Below are 14493 nucleotides of genomic sequence, written 5' to 3'. Positions count from 1 at the left end.
TTACAGCATTGGACCTATCGGACCCAGCTCCGCAAGCTAACTTCTCAACCAGTCAAATGGCGACCAATTCACTCCGACAGAGCGAGGGGCTATGGATGAGAAATGTTTATGTTTCAACATGACGAAAGGGGAAGGTTCGGCGATGGAGACAAAGTGAAGACGGCCTGCTCGCTACTTTCGGCGAGAACAGAAGATCAGCAAAGATAAGCAACTTCCCATTACCCCACCGAAGGACTGGGAGGAGCCAGTCGGAGGGATTGGGTGAGGTTACACAACATGCCACACTCACACACAAAACACCCTTGCAGGCGGTGCTTGGCTGTCGCGCTGTCCGGTCATAATCGATGGCGAGGCTTGAGACACACCGCTGAGACCTCCAACCCCCTCTCCGGTATCCGGCGCTGAGACCCCTGATCCGCCAAAAAAAAAAAAAAAAGAAAACCAGTAATCAGTGCGTCATGCCTTGATTCAAAGCATAAGTAAGTGAAGCAAACTATTCCCGGCTTACATACAGCCTGCCGTGGTAGCAATCTTATGCCTGCCGGACCTGCGAGCTGATTACCTTGTAATTCTCATCACCTTTGGATGTTTTGACGAGAGACAGCCAAGACTCCAAGCCTGGCTAGTGATATGGTGACGCGTCATCAAAATAGACTTTACTCGTCCAAATTGTTACAGCAGTGGTACTTCCAGCACCGATGAGTATGTTTGACCGAAGAAAAGACAACGTCAGAACACTATCTACATTGGCTGTTGCCTATACGAAGCCATTCTAGTTGGTCGTGGGTCTCTATAACCGTTATCGTCGGGGCAGCCGTCATTCAAAAACCCATAGATTGAGGCTGGTAAACATGTTTGCCAGCTACTAGCTACACTTCTCTCCCCTGGGCCTTTTCCTAGCACTCTCTATGATGCTTTACCCTTTCACTAATCAACTTGAGCATTGCTCATACCCTAGCAGCTGAAGAGAAGGACGATATCTAAGGGGACAAGACGTAGCAGCGTCATAGGGCAATACTTGCTAAGGGTCAGTGAAAAAAAGGCAGTTGCTTTAGTCCAATCGTTTGGGCCTTTAATGTCAATTAAGGGGGTATGCTCAATACACTGCGTCTACTCAAAATTCATGTCCTCAAGCTGCACCCTTCGTTTCATGGCATGAAACCAAGGATTCTCCCCATCTGAAGAGAAATTTGCGATGTTATTGCTTCAAATGTGACTGTTTTCACATAGCAAATGTCTCTCAACTAATAATCTCCGTTCTGAACGAAGTATTTGTGAGAACATATTTGTGGGTGGTTTTGCGGGCTTGAATGATCATCGGTCGAAGGGATCAACAGGTGCAAACAATACGGACTCGAATCTCAAACAGCCGCATAAAGACAATACAAACAGAGAAAAGAGAGAAGAGGGAGTCTGGGCAGCTACAGCGACGCTTCCTCGGTAATCTTGACCCCGGTTCTATCAAGACCCTTAAAGCAAAAGGCCCCTTTCAGAGGCTTGCCCGTGCTTTCAGCTCCGCACTCTTTTCTGTGAGGTGGTCAAAAGCAATAGTGCCCAGCACAGACATGTCGCAGAGCCCCGCTTCGTTGCCTGCGGGCTGGTTTGTGTCTCAGTCTAGTCCCTCATCAGTCTTGTCTCGGCCATGAGAAGCCTGAGATTGGGGCTGCGCTCCTCACTGAAAATGATATGTCGCTTCTCGCCCTTGTTTGGCTATTCTTCGTCCTCTGATATCCAAGATTATATATCTCAAGGGCTCAGCTACACACCGCTCGGTATGCGTTAGTTAGTCATCCGATCCCTGGAGTGCCAAGTTTTCACGTGGATCGTTGACTCGTTTTGGGGTTCCCGATCGGCCTTGGTACTCTGTGTTGTCTTGGCCGGTTGAAGAGAGCAGACCTTGGGCATTCAATGACTGGATGGCCATTTTTGTCACTGTTTGATCACCAACGTCCACATCATTTTGCAACCCATTATCATTCATCTAGTCTTAAGGTAAGGTGGGTTGCAATCTCTACCGAAAGTCCTCTTCCTGAAAACACTCCTGGCTCCGTGATTTGTTCATCTGAGTGAGAGACTTAGTTGGCCTTGCCCTTCTCAGCCCCGAATTGGATGCAGTACTCCTCCCACTCGTCACCGCCAATTTGCTTGGCAGATGAGTTGCAGACCTGGACGTCCTTGTCCTTGACGCCCTATTGGTCCACGTTAGCTGGAGTGTTATTCAACGTGTTTGGATGACAGTGCTCACGATCTCACAGTCGGGGCAGATGTCCCACTGCTCATTGCCGGTGTGCCTCTGCTTGTACTGGGCGCAGGCAGCCTGCGTGGCGTCGGAGTTCTGTGATTGTTAATTTCAACACAATCTCACTCAGAGAGTGCGTCCATACCTTGGGGTCGTTGTCCTGGAGACCGTTGGTGACGCACCAAGCTTAAGTGTGAAGGTTGGCAACGGCGCTATATTTTCAAATCAGTCCATATCCGTAAAATCGTGGCTTGTGCCTCCCAGTTCAGTGAGGTGATTTACCCAGTGGCACAGGCGACGGCAGCAAAGAAGATAGTAGAGAACTGCATCTTTGTGGTATTGAAGGTGTTGATTAAGGAACAAAGATCTGAAGAGAGTGAAGACTTGGAGTGAATAAATGAGTTGGGACTATTGGTTTATTAATGAATGTGGGTGAGTGACTGAGGTGAAGAAGATGCCATTAAGTTGGCGGCAAGCCTCTTTATTTATACACAGTCCTCATGGTGCCGTTTTGCGGGCTATGTGAAATCATTGTTCTATTGACTCGCGAACATCTGGATAAATTGCTTCAGCCTCCGACGCATAGCCCTCTCTCTCTGAACCAAGAATGATTCGACTCATAGTCGTGAAGTTCCACTGACCCACCGGACTCTCTCCATTCTATCTCCATTCCATGGCTGGAGATCTCCGGGTCGGATGAGATCCTAAAAGGGGGTCAACACAAGGTGCTGTTGACTGAGCCTTATGTACAGCTCAAGGCTAACTCGCTCGATCTGGGATGCTCATGGGGTGGGCAGGGGTCCGTCGTGTACTGAGGCTGGTCCACAAGTTCGACCCAGCTGGACTATTCTTGACCCTGGCATCAACATCTCTCCACGAAGACGTTGTCGAGACGCATTCAAATCATTCAGAGACTCAGCCTAGAGAAAATACGTGATAGTAACTCGTGCAATAAAAGCGCGACGGGGACCTTTCCACTAGCGACTTGTTGAAAATAGCTTCCACTAAACGGACGTCAAGATCCCGTACACATACGATGCGAATTAGGGTCCAGTCATCTGAACACCGACTGTTCATGCGGCGGACATGCCTAAATCTCCTGAACTACTTCGTACCAACGATTTCTAGAGGCTGTGGTGATACGGTGGTAACATAGCCGCATTTGGTGGTACCATGCCATGACAAGGTGGGCGTGTTTGGGATGTTCGGGAATCGTGGGGTACACAGGGGTCAAGCAGTCTGCTGCCCTACCTTGGTCAGACAAGATCGAATGAGGTAGGCTTAATTCTCATACTTTCTCAGATCCGACAAGTCTTGTCTGGATCATTGTGAGGACACCATGTGGACGTGCGAGTAGACATCAGCACTATCCTACTATTATGCTTGACGGTGATGGAGTTCCCTCTTTTGGTTTTATCTCCGATTCTTGTTTGTTTGTTTGTAGGGCTACAGCGGGTCAAAACCGAGAAATATCTGAACCGACTATCTGAATAGACTATGTTTACTGTAGGGTCATGCGTAGAAAGGCGCCAGAATGTTCGAACACCGGGCAACGGCAACGAGACCCGCGGCCCCCGTCTCCGCCATTGTGGGACCCGAAGACCGGAATCACCGCCAAAAGAGGTCAGTCCCGCGTCCGTGAGCTACGGCATGTGGCGCGTCAAACGGTATGTGGGATGGCCGCCCTGAAACGACAAGGCCGACTCGGTGCTTGCCGATTGTGACCCGGCAATTGAGATTACGGGTCATGCGAGAAGTTGCCGATCCCGCGTTGGCATGCTCCACAGCGGAGCCGATGACGCTATACAGGGACAAGAACACTTCGCGCCCTTCCGCGAGATCCAGCTGACCTGGAGTCTTCAACCTTACTCGTGGACTGGTGTTAGCTCAATTAGCGGTCGGCATCAGCAACATCCCAGGAACGAGAAGAGGCGAACTATGTGCGTCTCGTCGGAGAATCATTGCATCGCCATGGGGGCTCGTACAAGCATTGCTGACTCTTGCTGACTGATGAGATGGTGGAAAGCTACTGGCAACTGTTCACTGGAAAAGGAACCGTTCAAAACTGCAGTCTCCGACGAAGGCGGCCAATACCACCTCATAAATGCATTCCGCAACAACCATGGACGGCATTATGCCTGACTGAGGGACATTATTCAGAGACATCTCAAGACGGTAAAGGTGTGTACACTTGAGTAAACGACCTTTCAAACCAGCACGACATTGGTCCGTTTATCCCAAGCCAGTAGGCCCTCATCCCACCATGGTCGAATCCCCTGAAGCGCTCCGCACGGCTCGACCGTCTCCACTCGGACGAGAACTGTCATATTCACTCCGTAAGACGCTCCCTCAGCATCCTGATATGCATTCTCAGCCTCTCGTCTCCTCCCTGCAGTGCTCCTGCTACGACATCTTCCAGATCTTGGATGATGTTAGAGATCTCTGCGGCCGTGAATACAATACTGCCGCGTAGGCCCTGGGCAGCTGCTGTTGATGTCGAAGCAGGCGAGCTGGGGCTTTGGACGGCATCGTAAAGTTCGAAGTCTGCAGTGGGAGAGGAGAGAGGCGGAATCTCCGGCGCCGTCATCACGTCATAGATGTCGTAGTCCCACGGGCGAGCATCTTTTGTGGGAGTACTCTGGAAAGTAGGTCTGTCATTGAGGGGCTCCTTGACCGCGGTAGTTTTGCGCGGGGTCTTTGCAGAGGCCTGGAAGAATTTTAGTGACAAGAAAAATAAAGCCAATTGAATACTGTACAAACCCTAGAGCTTCGCGCATGGCCTGAATGTCTTGGATGGCGGATGGGGGTAGGTGATGCGGGCGGATCACGCAAGAAGATTGAAGATGTTGGCGTAGGCGCCGCGAGAAGGGTCTTGCGACGCCTCTTGCAACTCGAGGCACGTTTCGAGGGGGCCCCAAGCGTGACAGGGCTCGTGGCGAGTTCATCCTCCGACGAGCATTCAATCAAGGCGTGGTCCTTCTGCGGACTGGGCGCAGGGGTAAGTTCGGCGCTGCCGGTCGAAGTCGTATTCTCAAGAGAGACCATTATGGATATATTTGAACTCGATGAATGGTATGAAAAGGAACGGTAGTGATTGAGATATCGTAACGAGCAGAAGGGCTGATTATTTGGGGGTGGGAAAAGCCTTGTGTGTTGCGGGTAGAACGAACAAACCAACTTTTGGACGATAAAGTTATTTTTATCTCGGGTTTTTTTTTTTTTTTTTTTTGCACTTGACCTTTCGTGAAAAGCGAGCGCAGCAAAGCAATAGTGTGGGAGCAAAAGTTGGTTTCCGCACTGATGACTGAGTGTCTAGCAGCCGCAGCTCGTCAACTTCAGCTGCCCCAACTACCTACCGAATATCAACTCGAGCACAACGACATCGCCATGTGAAAACGCCCAGATCATCAACCCTGCAGTCCAGATGCCCATTACAGACCTGCTACGATGTCCTCCTCTTACGTTTATCAAGAGTTCGCTGCCGCGCCGCTCTCTTGGCTCTGAGTCACATTCTCTCTCTGAGCACGCTTTCTTCTGCTGACCAACAGAAGATCGATGTTCTTACGGTTCTTGGCGCCCAGCACCGTCCTGAGCAAGCTCTGAGGAGGCTTCTTGGACCGTGACGACCGGTGTCCGCGTGGCCTGGTGGTTCCATGAAGAGTTAGCGTTTGTCGTGCCTGCAGAGATAAATCGATACCGACAGTGCTTTGATATCCCGTGTGTCAGCTGGCACAAGCGAGGCAGCCTGCTTCTCGGGCCTGACATGCTTCTTTTCTTGTTGTTTCTTAAGAAATATCTTCCTCTTGCGGCGGATTGCGGTGATTCTTGTTTTGAGCTCAAGTCTTCGACGTGAGAGAAAAGCTTCTGCTGCTTTGGCCTGTTCGACATCGTTCTCCCACCTCTCCGTCCACTTCCCGAAGGCACTGCTGCTGGTCTCCTTCATGACGGCGTTGTGACTTGCGAGACTTTGGTTGGATCGTTCGAGATTTGTAGGGTCGAATGGCGACAGTGCTAGTTGTGGGATACTTATGGAAGGAAGTCCACGACTTTCGCTGTATTTGGAAGGAACAGAGAATATGGGTCAAGGTATTTGTTATGCGGCGACTGCTCGTATGCATGAGCTTCAACGCTCTAGCAGAAGTCAAAAAAGTCGGAGGGGAAAGTTGGTGCGGTTTGAAATCTGAGAAAGGAAGATCTTGAGATAGTCCGTTGCGCGTCCTGCTGGTCGTTTGACGGGAAGGTGGGAATAGCTCGGCACAGTAAACCTATGTTGTGCACTGTGTAAATATCCCTGGGTCTAGTGACTTTGCTGCTCGCGCATGTTTCTGCCCCCCCTCCTCTTTTAGCAATATCTCGATTGGGCACAAATCTTGAGACTGCCTGAGGAGTCGCGCAGTGTGTCTGTGTACTATAGGCACCGTACGCTTTAGAATCCACCACCTTGACTCACAGTGCCAGAGGAGGCAAGTGACAAAGCACTAGGTAAAGCGCAGATCAGGAAAGAGAAAGAAGCCTACCTAGAGAGGAAGGAGCGACTTGGGTCGTGTCCTCGCTCTTGCCCCCAATTTGGAATTGCCTTCAAGTACTTCACTGAATCACGTCACCCACTTCACTCCAGGTCGCTCGCAAAGGTCTCGCTCAGATTATACTCCCGTCATTTTACAAATTCGTCAACGTCAGGAAGATAAGCTGGAAAACAATCGGCGGCAGATTTGCCAACGACGACATCATCCCTACACAGCATCCTCACTCGAAAAACATCAACATGGTCCGTCTCATCACCGCTTGCGACTCCTATGATGACGATTTCGTCCTGATCTCATATCACGACCACGAGAATTCCTTCCAGCAGAAACTTCAATGCCCGGGAAGGTGAGGAAATATCCCAAATCCATCCGTCGGACCGTCTCTCCGAACTTTTCTGATGATATTCAGGTCCAACTACACATATCCATCCCTCAACCCAGATAAGAGCGACTTCGACAGCGACCAACACAATAGCGCAGATGGCAACACTGACAGTCCCATCGCAAAAGCAATTCAGCTATCTAAGGCTCTCGGCCAGAACAGCACCGCAGCACTCGCTCACCCCGCACTGACCGTCACCCAATTCCTCCAAGTTGTCTAGAGCATGACTTGCAGAATGCGTTACGGCAACAAAGACGAGGACATCTTCAATGATGATGAAACAGACTACGATAGTATTTTTGAGCCAGATCTTTTATTTCGAGGCCATTCTGGTCTCCGCGGCTTATACTTGCGCCAGAAGAAGCCACTGGACCTCGCATGCGATAATGGAGATGTCACTGGCCCATTGGTTACCCCACAAACCCCAACGCAAAGCAAGTTCAAGCAGACAACGAGAAAGATCAAGGATTTGGGGTTCAAGAAGATCTGAATGCTAAGCGCTGCACAGCACAATTCAGTCCATTTTCGATTGAGATCTGGCAGAAGACGTCGGCTTGGTCAGGGGGTCAAGGGATTGTGCTACGCGCACTTAGATCGATAGTTTCACTGGACATTGGGAGCTGAAGGCACTTTTGACATTCAAAAGAGAGATTGGGACTGAATCAGTTGTATCTATCTCAGAGGCTGGTTGCATCACGAAAGACGCAGAAGTGGCCTTGATTTAGATTCTCCAAAGTTCTAGATGATTCATCAAGAGTCACTGATTGACACTGAACCTCCCCTTTGAGCCCCATGTTGAAACCGCTAGTGGTCTATTTTGCAAAGAAATTCACAGCCGAAGCATCCCCATTGCCAAGGTAAAACACCAAACCGATTTCACCTTCATCACCTGGAGCTGCATCTGGAAGCTTCCATCCCACGGATCCAAGACTACTCCCACCACATCCTTGAGTATAGCTTATTAACACATTTCCCGAGCGCCTGTTGAAAGCAACGACCTCTCTGCGTTCTTTGGCCGCTCTTGTCCGCAGCAGGTCGCAAACCTCTCGGAGATGTCGCTCCACCCGAGTCGAGGTTCCAAACATTGTCTTGTGTGGACGTGTCAGTTACCAGCACATTGAGACTTTGAAACATGCGGGAGGAGGGTAAAATCGTACCTCATCGGCTACCAGGGCCATTCGTGTTGTTATGACGTGGTCAGTAAATGACTCCGAGTGCTCAATCTCACGCAAGCACCTTCGCTTGTAATGCAGCGCTTGATGTGTGAATCCTGACTTCCAGCCCGGAGCGCGGCCGGCTATATACCGACAGGTCAAGAGAAACAAGCTATCGAGCATGCCGCTGTCCCAGAGCGCCGTTTGAACCCAGTACATCGTGACGCAATGCCAGAACCTATCTAGATCTGATATATAAGACATCTTTGGATCAGGAAGGTATGACATGGCTTTCAGCACTCGATGCTGAACGACTAGACCGTAAGGTTAGAGGAAAGAAGCCCAGATTCATCCTGAAGCTGCCACTTACAAACCCTGATCAGCTTATCCTCATTTGGAGCCAGTGATCTAAGAAACGAATCGAAAGGGTCGAATTCCTTCGGCCACAGTATGGATTGAAAATATTGTTGAGGTATGGGCCCTCGTTGCTTGACCAGGGTCTTCGAATTTGGCTTTTTGTCATCCGAGTTCTCACTCTCGGGACGAGCATGGTGACGCTTGACGGACTTCTGCCGACGAGCATGGACGGTCCGAGCTGCGTGGGAACGGATCGTGGTAGCGCATGCTGTTATCTCTCCAGGATGAGAAAGAGATACAAAGACAAGGTTATTGGCTATGTTCGCTGACGCCGCATCCTCGCTTCCAAGGGCAGGCATGGTGGAGATCTGGCACAGCTCACAACTCACAGCTCACTGTGTGAGTTGGTGGCAGCGTTTGGCGTTCTGGGCAGACGAGCGCAGGAGGGGATGTCAAGTGGTAGGTTGTTGTTCGTCGGACCGGGCAATCTTATCCAATAAGTTGGGGCTCAGCTTTCAATAACCAATGGGCAGGCCTATGATTGCTCAGTTGTCAGGGAAAACCAACCTGTGTCTATATCCGGACTCCAAGAAGGGGTGACTGCGCCGCTTTGCGGCATCCTAGCCTTCTCAGATTTCTGTTGGTTGGCGGTTAAAGCGGAAATATCCCTGCACTAGCTGCATACAAACCATAACAGGAAGTCGCTCTGAGCAATCAAAACGCTGTGTTACCCTCGATATAGCAGATTGACCTATCTGCGATCAGTTTCAAGGTTCTGGGTGGTCTCGCGACATGTCCAGGCGCCCAACGAAAATTTTCAGTCAGGTATTAGCGTCGGTCGTTGGACACGTCACCTCTTTGTTGTTTTGTTTAGGGGTTTGAGGTAAAGAAAATCGGCACCGCTGTGCCAGCTGGACTGCGTTCGTGACAAGAATAGGACCGATCCGGAACAGCGGAATGAGCGAAGTAACGAAGACGCCACGGTAAGCAATGTCGAAATGGCAACAGAGCTAATGATCCACGAGAAATATCAAATGAATTGATTGGAGCAGTCGGCAGATCTGCATAAAGAAGCGAGTTGCGTGATTCAGCGGCACCAAATGCGACCGTCTTCTAAATTCCTGATCGATGATCGCGAATTCCAAGGGAGCTCCACGACAGTATAAACCACCAGCCCAGCCAACCAGTTGCACATGATCCCCACTTCATTGAAAGAAGTTAAAGGGAGTTCTGTGTTATCACTGATCAGCGACCAAACTTGAAGTCAATGATTGGGCATATACTTACGGTGAAAGGATGTATGAATCAGTCCATCTCAAAGAGATATCTTTCCTCGCAGTCTTCGCATAGCTCCAATGACGTAATACGCCTGCTGGCGTTGCAATTGGCGTACTGGTTGACGAGCGAGCACACCCGACGCATGTTTATCTCGTCATTGAGCGTGGGCTGTTCCCACGGTCGGCGAGCATATTGTACTACGAGCTGGATGATGCTCTGTGTCCCCCCGGGGGCATGCCACAAGGAAGTGTGTCTCCGTTGAAGCTGGTGAAGCGCGCACGTTGGACAGCCCTTGTGGTCGGGGATTAACGAAGTCACGGCGGGCGCCGATGTGGATGCCGGCAGCGGTGACGGAGCGAGACCGCCTCCAGTCGCTGGCGAATCCGGCACCGGTACCGGAACCGGAACTACGAGCGACCGAGAGGCATCGGGGCTAGAGCCCGGGCCGTGGCGGGAGACGGGCCGGTTGGGTGAGCACTTGAGGTCGTGCAGCGGGGTCGCGGCGTTAGCTTCAGACGGTGTGAAACTGTCCCTTCTCTTGGTCTGTCCGCGAGTGGAAAGCTGCTCGTTCTCTAAGCGTCCCATTAGAGTCAATGGCCGGAACCTGCTGCAAAGGCAAAGCAAACGACTGCAGGAAAAAGTTCTGGAGGTCGAGAGCACATGGCCCCTGAGTGCAGTTGGGTCCACAAGTAATCTCGCTTGTAAGCATCCGTCTTCGTTCTTGACCCACCCTGTTTCCCTCCGTGAGAGCCGAGTAGGGATTGTCCCTGGGTTTTGGCCAACGACTCAAGTCCAATTGCCAACCTACAGTGACTGACAAGTACGCATATAAGCAGGATGCAGCTGTCGTAATAGCTTTCGAATTGGATCGAATCTACCTGTTGATGGGCTCTTTCTTTCTTTCTTTAGTTTTTCTTGTGTTGTTTTTCTCCATTCGGCGAAAACATTCGATAGTGGTTTTCGAGTTCAAGCCTGTGAACAATGAACAATGATGGTCTGTCCGCATTCCCTCGTCCTGGCAAATGCTATTCATCCCGATTCGGGTCTCCGATCAAGAGGCACAGTCTAGCGCAGGCTCGTGGGCAGAAGAGACTTTGGTGTGTCCTGGGTTCATTACTACTATACTTCAAGAACAGTGGGCAGATCATGCATGCTGATCATCCAGGAATACCGTTTGCAACCGCAAAATTCTTCGTTGTCCATGAAATTGTGGATGATTTCTCTCCGTACATGAACGAAATAACAATGGAAAGACTAACTTCTGGATGGGTAGTCACGGGCTATGGAATACCTCATCCCCGGAGTTGAACATTGTCATTTCCTGAATCAACATAGGCTGATGCGAGTGCGAGAGCATAATCAAGTAACGAAATAGTTGTGCAGTGGGCTCAACTCTGCAGGATGCCATTTACTGGATGTCTTTGAGGGCAGATTCTTGCAAACACAGTCGCTACGAATACTCAATAAAATAATTTATCTCTTTCAAAGAGGACTGAGTCCGAAACAGCCTGCATCACAACGACAAGACTGTCTGAGAGAAACCAGGTCACGACAGTGGAGCGCCTCGGCAACGAAACATCGATTGGGAGATTTCGGGAATGAAGAGACTTTCACTTGCCTGTTTTGTTCCGAAGCCTGGACCCCAAGATCTAGGACAGGGATGTGTAGGACGGTCCAGCTCGCGTCCCGCGCTCTTCAAAGCCGGCCAGGATTCGGATCGGCTCAGTTCCATGGGGCAAGGCGCTTCACCCAAGCTCGGGTGCCTTCTCCGACTTGCGGCCCGGAAGCCCGGTGGATCGATCGGCGGGCGATCGCGCACTAACCTTGGTGCTGAAAGCGCGCTGCGAGGGGCAATGGACCAAGGATATGGACGCAGTGTACGATAGTACCTTAAACTGGGCAAGCATTGCAAAAGACTGGGCAGAAAAAACGAATAAAAGAGTATTTTTTCATCTTCACGTCCCCAAAGCGAGCAAGCGACTGAGTTACGGAACCTACTACCTAAGGTACCTACCTACCTACCTTTACTGAGGGTACCTCCGTTAGTGTCCCGTCTGCAGCGACTCCGAGTCGGCCCCCACGCAGCCGAGCCAATCAAGGTGGCCCAGACTGTCGCGCTATGGCACCTTATCATGGCCCAACGTCACCTGCCCTTTTCGTCTGTTGTTACGCTCACGAGCTTCATCTCCGCCGGTGCCGGACAGCCGCCGTGTGTATCACGCGAACGCGAACACCCTCATAAGCCCCGCGCGTCCATGGTTCTCAATTGCGCCAAGAGTCGAGCCACTGTACTCCCGCATCATCTTCACCCTCGTTCACCATGTCATGCGCAGGGACCCGTCTGCTGAGGGCCCTTGTGGTCGGACTCGCAACGGCGGCATCAGTCTACGGCACCGTTCTGCAGGCCCAGCCCGCATTGCAGCATGAAGCCAAATCCATCGGTTCCCGAAGCCCCGCCAAAGAGAATCGTTTGGCCAGAATGGGGAGGCTTGCCTACGAAATGGATACCGCTGCCGCTGCCGCTTCCGCTTCCACTCCCGCCCTTGCACCGGCCACGACGCCCCTGCTGGAGTGCTTTCAGGTTGCTCAACCTGTTCTTCATGCCGAAGGCGAATCTGTCACCATAACTCTGATGGACCACCAGTTCGCCAACAGCTACGGCTCCCCATTCGTGGGCGACTACACGCCCCCTGACATTGAGTTCGACCGCGTCGTCGTCAACTTCACTGTCGAAGTCAAGGGCCGCCAATTCGACCGATGGGGCACCGTGTATCTAGACAATGTCAACATCTTTTCGACTTCCACCGCCGAGCCCACTCAAAACGGCATTACCTGGACTTGGCGGAAGGACGTCACCCCGTATCTCTCGCTGTGGAAGGATCCCCAGACGCTGATTTTCCAGCTCGACAACGTCATCACCGACATCTACACCGGCTTGTTGAACTCTACCCTTACCGCAACATTTTTCAAAGCCGACTTGGAAACCGAGCAACCACCCGCTGACCTAATTTTGCCGGTATCCGCCGCGAAGAGCCCCGTCACCGCGAGCTTTTGGACTTATCCCGAGGAGAATGCCAGCGTCGCCCTAACTTTTCCCAGAAATGTGAACAGAGCTGTGTTTTCGGCAAACGTGAAAGCTCAAGGCAATGACGAGTTTTGGTGGAGCAACGTACCACAATCTGCCGTTAACGCATTCGAGCCAGACGTTGGCACGTACCCGGGATACTCGCCGTTTCGAGAAGTGCAGATCCTGATTGACGGAATGCTAGCAGGTGTTTATTGGCCGTACCCAACCATTTTCACCGGTGGTGTTGTGCCGCAATTACACAGGCCCATTGTCGGCATCGATGCGTTTGACTTACGAGACCACGAGATCGACATCAGTCCCTGGTTACCGCTGCTATGTGACGGAAAAGAGCACACTTTTGGCATACAGGTTGTGGGGCTCAATGATGACGGGAAAACGGCAACCTTGTCCAACACCACAGAAAGCAGCTGGTATCTCGTCGGCAAGGTCTTCTTGTGGCTCGATGACGAAGGAAGCATAACAACAGGCGTTCTAGGTAAGGCTTCTACAGAACTAATGATTGGCTTTCAGCAAAGCCTGAGCCAGAACGCAACCGGCTTCAATCAGACCTTGGACTACACGATTTCCGTCAAGAGAGATTTTGGAATCTCTTCCGCACTGAAAACTCAGAAAGGAAACAGCACGGCCACATGGTCTCAAACCTTAGAATATTCTAATGCGGGTGGATTGTACTTGAATGGATACGGCGGTATCAATACCTTCTTGATCACCGGGAAAGAAGCGGCAAAGTTGACGGGACGGCAATATGAGACGAGCTTCTCATACCCACTATTTTGCAACACAACGACGCAGTATCTTCCGGCGGGAAACCTAACCCTATGGGCCAGGCTTGACCAAGGCCTCAAGATCGAGATGAGCGGAGATGGAGTCTTTCCCACCGGGGCCGAGGCCTTCAAAGGCGCTTGGGTCGGAAGTGTGCTGGAAACAGAGAGAAATGGAACTGCCAACTACTCCCGGTATGGTGACAATACTGTGACCACCGGGGTTGGGCAGACCAGGCAGCTTTTCGGCTTTAGTGGTTTGGATGGAAAGACAACGAAAGAGTTGTACTTCAGAGATGTGAGCGCATTCAACAACACTGTGACAGCGAACCATGAAGTAGTCTACACGTAGCTCTATAGAAGGCAATCGGGCTCCTTACTATCTACGGTTACAACAATGTACGTACTCGTCGCTCCCACCGTTCTTCGTCTTGGTAAGAGGGCCAAGGTGCCAGAGTCCGCGAAGGCCAAACAACATTGTCTGAATCTCTCTTAAAGGGAGCCTCATAGTCACCATCTATCCGTCCCTGGGAGGGTTTCGAGCGCCAGGAAGCGTCGTTTTCATCGCCGTCCTCGATTTCTTGGGTGCTTCTTCTCGGGCGACTTCGCAGGGTTCTTGTTGTTCCGGTCGTAGACCTAGACGTCAGGTTGCGAGATGTGCTTGCGGCGACTGCCTGACTGGCGCTAATAGTAGAACACGGTTGTCGC

General features: G+C 51.2%; 4 protein-coding genes across 4 annotated transcripts; 3 read left to right on the top strand and 1 right to left on the bottom strand.

The window, feature by feature from the left end:
• Positions 1–2075: 2075 nt before the first annotated feature.
• Positions 2076–2568, bottom strand: GCG54_00013905 (uncharacterized protein; the record flags this gene model as incomplete). The annotated part of the gene is made up of 4 exons (XM_045413751.1): positions 2076–2189; positions 2246–2335; positions 2385–2425; positions 2532–2568. The coding sequence occupies 4 exons, from the start codon at positions 2566–2568 to the stop codon at positions 2076–2078; spliced, it is 282 nt and encodes a 93-aa protein (XP_045261830.1).
• A 4436-nt stretch (positions 2569–7004) lies between these two features.
• On the top strand, positions 7005–7367 carry GCG54_00013904 (uncharacterized protein; the record flags this gene model as incomplete). Its single annotated transcript, XM_045413750.1, has 2 exons — positions 7005–7111; positions 7175–7367. 2 exons carry the CDS (start codon positions 7005–7007, stop codon positions 7365–7367), a joined length of 300 nt encoding a protein of 99 aa, XP_045261829.1.
• A 15-nt stretch (positions 7368–7382) lies between these two features.
• GCG54_00013903 (uncharacterized protein) lies at positions 7383–7637 on the top strand (the record flags this gene model as incomplete). The annotated part of the gene is made up of 1 exon (XM_045413749.1): positions 7383–7637. One exon carries the CDS (start codon positions 7383–7385, stop codon positions 7635–7637), a length of 255 nt encoding a protein of 84 aa, XP_045261828.1.
• Positions 7638–12256: 4619 nt separating this feature from the next.
• On the top strand, positions 12257–14137 carry GCG54_00013902 (Peptide-N4-(N-acetyl-beta-glucosaminyl)asparagine amidase A; the record flags this gene model as incomplete). Its single annotated transcript, XM_045413748.1, has 1 exon — positions 12257–14137. One exon carries the CDS (start codon positions 12257–12259, stop codon positions 14135–14137), a length of 1881 nt encoding a protein of 626 aa, XP_045261827.1.
• Positions 14138–14493: the final 356 nt, after the last annotated feature.

The sequence above is a fragment of the Colletotrichum gloeosporioides genome (genome assembly GCF_011800055.1).
Source record: "Colletotrichum gloeosporioides strain Lc1 chromosome Unknown consensus_60, whole genome shotgun sequence".
NCBI lineage: Eukaryota > Fungi > Ascomycota > Sordariomycetes > Glomerellales > Glomerellaceae > Colletotrichum > Colletotrichum gloeosporioides.
This window is presented reverse-complemented; position numbering and strand designations above follow the sequence as displayed.